At 39.0% G+C, this 8,967-nt stretch overlaps 1 protein-coding gene across 6 annotated transcripts in view; it reads right to left on the minus strand.

The window, feature by feature from the left end:
- Positions 1-5,922: 5,922 nt before the first annotated feature.
- The window catches only part of Usp9x (ubiquitin specific peptidase 9 X-linked), a 134,031-nt gene continuing 130,986 nt past the window's right edge, over positions 5,923-8,967 (minus strand). For all 6 annotated transcript variants that reach the window (XM_050160766.1, XM_050160765.1, XM_050160769.1 and 3 more), the window contains one exon: positions 5,923-7,492. In XM_050160766.1, coding sequence (XP_050016723.1) covers positions 7,355-7,492 — 138 coding nt within the window. In that variant the 3' untranslated portion in view covers positions 5,923-7,354. The remainder of the gene's footprint in view (positions 7,493-8,967) is intronic.

The following is an 8,967-nucleotide window of genomic DNA, read 5'->3' on the forward strand; positions in this document are numbered from 1 at the left end:
CAGGCTAAACTGCCTCCCAAAGAACACACGGTCTCTCCAGTGTTCCTTTACCCTCTTCTGTGGTTTCCTGGAGGGCCTCCCAGACCTCTGGCATCCATTAAATCTGGGCCTTTCCTAATTCAGTTTGATTTGGTCTGATTTGGATTATTATGTTGGCAGAGGTTTGTTGGGCTGTAAAAACTTAACAAGTATGCAGTAAGAAAAAAATATTTGCTGAATCCTAACCCAGCCTGGGATAAAACTGAGGCCAGCTTGACCCTCAGCCACATATTGGCACTTAGAGGAACTTTTGCTAACCTGCATTGTCTTTTCTGTAGCCAAAAGGCTCTCTGCTTCCCTTCCTGATCAAACAGAAATACCATGGTGACACAACTGTGATATGGGAGTGTCATATATCAATCTGTTGATTTCATTGGTTAAGCAATAAAGAAACTCCTTGGCCCTGATAGGTTAAAACATAGGTGGGAGGATGCTGGGAGGAAGAGGAAGTGAGCTCAGACTTGACAGCTCTGCTGTCTGGAGCAGAGACCCAGGATGGACGTAGGCTAGAAGCTTCCCAGTAAGCGCACCTTGGGGTGCTTATACACATTATTAGGAATGGGCTAGTCCAGATATGAGAAGTAGCCTGTAAGGGCTAGAGTTAATGGGCCAAGCAGTCTTTAAATGAATACAGTTTGTGTGTTATTTCAGGCATAAGCTAGCAGGCAGCTGGGGTGCTGGGGACGCAGCCCCGCCGCACTTATTACTACACAACTGTGCCCTATTATTAAAAGTTCATATCCTGTCATGCTTGCTAACAGCCATTGAAACTATGTCAACAGGATGTACCAGACTTGCAGTTTTTACATTTATAAAACCCCTACTTGGCTGAGCTGTGATGGTGCGCACTCCAGAGACAGGCAGATCACTGAGTTCGAGGTCAACCTGGTTTCAATCAAAATTCCTAGAGAAAATTCTAGGACAGCCAGAGCTGCATAGGTGAGATCCTGTCTTAGAAAAGTCAACTAAGCAACAACCAATTAAAAAACAAAACAACAGCTGGGTGGTGGTGGCACTCACCTTTAATCTCAGCACTCAGAAGGCAGAGGCAGGTGGATCTCTGTGAGTTTGAGGCCAGCCTGATCTACAAGAGCTAGTGCCAGGACAGGCTCCAAAGCTACAGAGAAACCTTGTCTCGAAAAACTAAAAACAAACAAACAAACAAACAAAACAAAACAAAAAAAACCTAAGTGATTCAAAGAGGAAAATAAAATAACCCACTTGTTCACTCAGCTTGGGGCCACCTCTAGACTTGTAGTTACAAGAGTGCATGCCCCCAGCTGGGTTTTTGTGGCTCAATAAAAATTCCAGATTCAGGGCTGGAGAGATGACTCAGTGGTTAAGAGCATTGCCTGCTCTTCCAGAGGTCCTGAGTTCAATTCCCGGCAACCACATGGTGGCTCAACAACCATCTGTAATGAGGTCTGGTGCCCTCTTCTGGCCCGCAGACATACATACCGACAGAATATTGTATACATAATAAATATTTTGAAAAAAAAATTCCAGATTCATAGACTCATTCCATGGGGGGGAAGGGTGGGGTGGGAAGAGGGGAGTGGGAAAGGGATAGCTATGTAAAATGAGAAAGGACTGTATTAAAAAAAAACCATCATACACTGTAATAATTGTCAGGGCCTATTACAGAGGTCTGGCTTTCTTGGAATGCACCTTATAGGTTGGGCTTCAACATCCTAAGAGATCCACCTCCTTCTGCCTCCTGAGTGTTTGGATTAAAGGTGTGTACCAACGAAGGCTTCTACCATCCTTTAATTAAAACAGGGTCTCTGGATGACCTGTACGGAAGGCTGACTAGCCAAGGAATCCCAGGGATATGCCTATCTTTACCTACCTAGTGTGTTCCAAGTGTGGGTTCTGCAATTTAGCTAAAGTCCTAGTGCTTGCAGTCAAGTCAGCACTGTGTAACTGAACCATTTCTCCAGCCTTTAATTCAGTACCTTTATGAATCTAGTGTACCCTTTTCTTTGGGTATGATAGAACATCCAAAAAAATTCTCCTGAGCTCCTAAGTTACTCAATGCTCCAATAGCTGGGAAAGGAATGGGTGAGAACACAGTTAAAAATGGCAAGAAACCAGATGGGTTCTTATCAAGCCTATGAAAGTGGTTGGCCCCCTCTTCACTGGTATCTGACTGACTTGGTGAGACATGCTATGTTGTGAAGTATTAAGAAACAGTCAGGTACCATTGTACCTCAGTTGAAATGCTTCCCACTCCACTCTTCCCAAGTTTGTATATTTAAAATGTCTTCTTAAAATGTGTCTGAAACGTTTTGTAATGGCTGAATTTTTAAGATGGCGTAGTTATACAGTGCTAACTTGACTAGTATGTGGCACAGGCTCTATCCAGCACAGCAAACTAAAAAACCCCAAAAACCTACCTCAAAGTCAAATGCAAAGGGGTCATTACAAATATAGAATTATTCAGACTGTGTACATGTCATATTTGTGTTTACAGTAGGGTCTCATTCCAAAGATATCTCATATATGAAAGTAACTCCCTAGTCCCTGATGAACACTTCTTGTCCAATATTTAGCTAAGGGACATTATTCAAATAGAAATGGTCGAACCAATTAGTTTCCCAAAAGGCAAGAATATTTGATTTGGCTTTATATAGTTCAGACAGGGGTCTTTTATAGTCCAGGCTGGCCCCAAATTTAGTAGTTGAAGATGACCTTTAACTGGTCTTCCCCTTAAGTGGTAGGTTTAAGCATACCACAATACTTTGCCAATTTTTCTTTAAAAAAAAAAAAAAAAGTGGAGCAGGAAGGGATGGAACCAGAAAATAATATATATACCTGGAACTTTGGAGGCTGTGACAAAAGGTCATGGTCTGACTTAGAATGAATTAGAGTGAATTTAAGACCAGCCTGAGTTTAACAGGCTATGTTTCAATAAAAATCCAATGTGAGGAATATTTGAAATGCCCTTCTTTAGCAGTAATCCTTAAAGTATTCCAACTTTGGGGAAATTTCAATAGGTTTTGCAGAAGTCAAATGTATTTTTTCAGATATTGAAAATGAACAGATAAAATACTAAAGTGAATTTTCATACTAACTGAACCCCTCAAAATGGGAGTTTTCAGATTTAAAATCAAGACAGGCAGTAGTGATGCACACACAGGTGGTGCCTGTAATCCCAGCTAGGCAGACGAATCTCTGAGTTTGAGGCCAGCCTGATCTACAGAGGTAGTTCCAGGACAGACAGGGCTGTTACACAGAAAACCCAAAAAGAAAACAAAAAACCCAGAAATAAACCAAAAGCACCCCATAAACCCAATAACAAAAACCAAATGTTCAGCTGCTTAGACATTAACATGTTGGATCTATAAATGACCTTTTATAATGTTTATAATCATTTCCCTTAAAAAAAAAATTCAAGGGCCAGGAATGTGGCTCAGAAACTTGCCTATACATTGGAGGCCCTGTATTCCATCCCCAGCAATATGGGTGTGTACGTGTGTGTGGGGTGGGACTAGGCTTTAGATCTTAGAAACTATTTCAATAAATAAAAGAAAAACCAAAATTTAATTTATAAAGTTTTATTTTTGTATATGTGCTAGATCTTACGAACTGCGGACAATCTTTTATGTCAGTCTGTTGGCTTGTAAAAGGCTAAGAAGTATGTGAGATTTGGATGGTGAAATTTCCTTTTGGGAACCCCAATTCCAAAATTAAAAAAAAAATTGCACTCATTAGTGACTTTAAAATGTGGTTCACCTTTCCCCACTTACAACCGTAAGTTTAGAGGGCAAGTGCTACATACTTCTGCAAACACAAAATAATAGAAATACAATCGGCAGCAAGTTCTTAATACATTCAGCACTTCTGTAGTGATTTATCATACCAAAGCCTTATTTTCAATATGCAACACTCATGTAGGTGAGGGACCAAATCTGGTTGGGCCCTATGATGAAACCAGTACCAAGAATGGTTTTGTTGGTAACATAAAAGCTGGGGCAAAGGGGTACTGTTTTCCTTTATCAGCAGTCTGTATGTCCTCGTACCTTCAAACTAGAAATCAAAGCTGGGCACTTATCACAAAAAGGCAATTTTCTAAAATTCTAAATAAGGCAGGATATAGCCACCAAATTAACCACAAAATTTGACAAAGTAAAATAGTCCATGGGAGAACATAACCTGGAAAAATACTAATAAAAACCCAAAGAACTATTCCAAACTAGTCACCTGAATATGCCCAGACTGTTGCTTTCCTTTAAAAAGGTCAAAATAATTCAAAATCCTCCTCATCTTTTTAAGCAATATGAGGATTAAAGACTTACATTGTTATTGTTAATCAAAGTTAATCATGAAAATAGAAAACATTTGAATAATTCTAGGTCTGTATAATTATAGCTGAGACAAAAAAGCTGGGAAATCATCACTGAGAAAATCAATAAAAAGAAATAAAGTCCAAATATGATTATGTTTGTATTTCTGCCTCTGTGATGGTGAACATGAGAAGTCAGTTGGTGGAGGGTTTAGAAACAGCAGCAATATGGTGTTTACCAAGTTGTACACGGAAATACTTAGATCCAAAGGTGCAACACCCCAATTCACACAGTTTCACAACTAAAATCTCTTCAGTCTTTACGTTAACAGATTCTACTGTCTTCAATAGAATAATCATGCCATTTAAAAACATGGGAGTATTTCAAAGAAGACTAGTGATCTGCAACAAACATTTAAAGGAGGAAACATATGGCTCAAAAGAATCAGTTGAGAGAATCAAATAATTTTTAGGCACTTTAAGACTTGAAATTTAAAATGTGCCATTTATGTTTTAAAGACCTCAAAATCACCACTAAGTTGCTCTTACAATAACATGCATCTTAAAATTTTCGGTTATACATTAATGCTTAAAGAGTTAAACATAGAAAATAATTTTCATCAACAAAAAATAACTCTGTTCAGTTTCCCTAACTCATGGTCACAACACAGACTGACTCTTCCTCAAATGGAGGGAAACATGACTCATAAGCCCTCACTAGGAACTGGTGGACTTATACACTCAAAGCAACTAATGGGGAGGGGGAAATCCCTCCAAAACTAAAAATTCACAGCCTTTGAAAATGTCAAGTTTTCTCTTATCTAGGAAGTCACTAAGTTTTATGTATTTCATAATTTCATTAAGGAGCAGAAAATGTCAAGGTTGTCTGTCAGATGGTAAGATAATATAACTAGTACCAGTAACTCGTCCAAACAAAACTAACGTACTTCACTATATGAGAAACTGAAAACTTCCAGTTGGAAAGGCAAACACTGTATACAACACCTTTGCTCAAAGTTCAATTCAGGCTGGAGGTACAGCTCAGTGGCAGAGCACTTGCCTGGAGTGCTTGAGGCCCTGGATCCCTAGCTCCACAAAAACCAAAACAAAAGCAAATTCTGATGTAAACAGAATCTACAGTAGAGTCAAAAGCTGCTAAAATTACAAGAAGCCTAGAGGCAGGACTGGAATACTGCGAATAAGATACCCGAAGCTTTATCTTAAATACTGCCCCTTTAAATCACAAAATAAGATAAATGCTCAATTTTGCATCTGCTTTGAACAGATGTCAACTATAGCCTTTCAACATTTTTCTATCAACTGAAATGTAAAAAATACAACCAAGCTTGTGCTCATTAAATACACAGGTATATAAAAAAATACAAAAAGTACAAGATTGTTAGAGGAACTTCTACAACATCAACATCCTGCTCTCCAAGTCTTTTTTAGTAAAGAGCCAATCCTTCTGTGCACAAAATATGCAGGAGAGAGAGAGAGAGAGAGAGAGAGAGAGAGAGAGAGAGAGAGAGAGAGAGAGAGAGAGAGAGAGAGAGAGAGAGAAGGTACCAAAACCCCCAAACACACCACAGGACAAAAAGTTCTTCTTAAATCAAATTCTATTTGCGAATTCAGCAAAATAATTTCTATAAAATAAAACAGCAAAATATTTAAATAGGGCGGGTTGTATCTTTTTGCAGGGGTATTTGGTTTTAGACAGTTTCCAAAAATTACACACATTCAAGTCACCAATTCTCTTTAAAATACAGTATTAACTGATGAATTCAAATTTTATTCTAAAATTGTGATACTTCAATTATATTAATGACCAGTAATTTTTTTATTTTTAAATTAGACCCTGCTTTGAACGTTAAAATTTTTGGAATGGAACAGGAGCTAGGACAATTCTTGCTTTCAAGTAAAATTATGACTGAGCAGAGAATCAGTCAGACATCTTGGTGCAGAGGTACTGAAAAGACTGTGGGGTTCTGACTTCTGAATCACTGGGGTCCAGCAGAGGACAGTTTGAGAAGAGTCACTTAGTAAGCTCTACCAAAGAACAAAACAAGCACACCAGATACAGTCTTCTACTAGGCTCCAGCCAGCATTCTGGCATAGCAAATTTTTGCATTTTTGTTTTAAACCTTCCAAAATTCCCACCACTAAATTGATAAATTTGTGTTCTTTATTCCACCCAGAGTTCTGCACTGTCAAACATGAGAAGGAACACATGTGCAATTGAGAACTGCCTGCTTACCACAGTTCTCCCCTCAGCCTGTATTTTATAGTCTAGGGTTTAAGAAGGAAAGCTCCAGGCAATGCAGTCTCCATGTCAGGATAACTGCAGTCATTATGGTAATATTTCCTCATTGGCTACACTAACTTGTGTGAAGCCATGCTAAATGTTACAGCATATCTATAGCTTCAAAGTGATTAACCTAACATCAGAATAAAAAGGCAATGAAAAAGATCTAGAAACATAGTACATCACCAATTTTCCACATCAACCAAATAATTAAAAGGTAACCAGCTTTACATTGCTCATAGTAAAATTGATTCCAGTGGCAAAGAATGAACACGAAAACTATTGGTGTGACATGAATGGGCTGTTTTGTTGCTGTTAACTTTTGTTTTTGTAAAGGAGGTGATCCAACTGCCACAAGGTAGGCAACACTGGCTGCAGAGTGCAGTGGGTATAACAAGAAAATGAATGTAGTTTTTGTAGATCTGTGAGTCTCATCAAGGAAAAGAAAAGTTTCTTAAGAATTAACAGTCAAACATTAATATACTATATACACCTTTGCCATTTACACATTAGCATCAGGCCATTTATTACAAAACACTATACACTTTCCACTGCAGGCGGGTTATATATTGACAGCATATTTCTGCAGATAAGACAGTGAATACACTCTCCAATCCATGTTGATTAGGAATAGTTTTTCTAGTTTTAAATATTAGCCAGACACAGAAAAAAGTTGGACTGTAAGGCCTGGGTGCACAGTCTTGGTGGAACCAGTTAATATGTGCATTTCACTGATCCTTGGTTTGAGGTGGGGACACTTCTTCACTGCCTTCATAATTTTCTTGTGCTCGTTGGCCAGTTCTCTGAGGGTTATTCATGTGATGTGCTGCTGGGCCTGTATATGGCTGTCCATGCACATGGTTATTCTGAAAGGGAAAAAAAAATCTGTGCATTACAACTTTTCCATGGCTGGATCAGACTATGTATCAATTATACAGAGGATGAGAGGTTGGTTCCCAGCACCCATGCTAGGTGGCTTATAACTGGCATAAAACTCCAGTTATAAGATCTGACACACCTGAGTCTCTGCAACTGATACTCCCTGGTATATATGCACAATACCATAATTAAACGTGGTAAAATAAATCTAGGAAGAACCCAACCTTTCCAATAGCAAGCACACTTTAAAACCACGAGTTGAAATTGTTGAGAATGTAAACACGTATCTTATTCTTAGGACTTAACATTTAAATACACCTGCCTGATAATGGAAACTGGTGGAAAAAGAAAAACTTTATGGGCAAATACAAACCTCAGGACCCTAAAGATCAAATGACTTGGTTAAGTCTGAAACAATATTTGTCCTAAGTGATTTTTAGTGTCAAATACATAAATTTAGGGACTAGAGACAGCTCAAAAAATTAAATTCTATTATTAGTCTATGTGTAGGTATGTATATTATAATACATATGGGAAGGTCAGAGGATAGATAGCTTGAAGGAATTCTTTTCTCCTTCTACTTTAACAGTCCTAGGTACTGAACTCAGGTGGGACTTGTATGACAAGCGCCTTTACCCACTGACTCTTTTGCAGATAAACCTGATTGTCTATGAAATTGCTTATGCAGACAGATTTTGTCTTTCGAGACAGGGTTTCTCTGTAGCTTTGGAGCCTGTCCTGGAACCACTCTGTAGACCATGCTGCCTTGAGCTCACAGAGATCCTCCTGTGCTGGGATTAAAGGTATATGCCACCACAGCCCAGCTGCAGACAGAATTATTAGTTAATGCTACTGAAATCACAACAAGGTTGAAGAAAAAGTAACTAGGTTAGATTAGCTTTCTTAGGGCTGATCAAAGTAACCTCTGTGCTGGTTCTCTAAATTGTTTTTTAAGGATAGGGACTAGTGGTGTATGTAGCTCTGGCTGCCTTGAAACTGACTATGTTACTTTGCCTGGTGACGCAAGCCTTTAATTTCAGCACTCAGGAGTAGAGGCAGGCGATGTCTGAGTTACAGGACAGTCTTGTCTATAGAGCAAATTCTGGGACAGCCAGGGCTACACACAGAAACCCATCCTTGAAAAACAAAAATAATTAAAAAAAAAAAAAAAGGAGAAACTCATCGTGTCAACCAGGTTATCTCTGCCTCTCCCAGTGCTGGAATTAATGTGTGTCACAGCAACTGTTCTTTCATCTTTTTAAATGTCTGAATCTGACAGGGTTGAGGTTTTCTTTACAACTCCATAAGCCAATTTAAGATTTTAGGCTTTGCTGGGCGGTGGTGGTGCACGCCTTTAATCCCAGCACTCGGGAAGCAGAGGCAGATGGATCTCTGAGTTCGAGACCAGCCTGGTCTACAAGAGCTAGTTCCAGGACAGGCTCCAAAACCACAGAGAAACCAA

Source organism: Alexandromys fortis, unplaced genomic scaffold, assembly GCF_014885135.2.
Source record: "Alexandromys fortis isolate MF-2015 unplaced genomic scaffold, M_Fortis_MF-2015_v1.1 scaffold_83, whole genome shotgun sequence".
Lineage (NCBI taxonomy): Eukaryota > Metazoa > Chordata > Mammalia > Rodentia > Cricetidae > Alexandromys > Alexandromys fortis.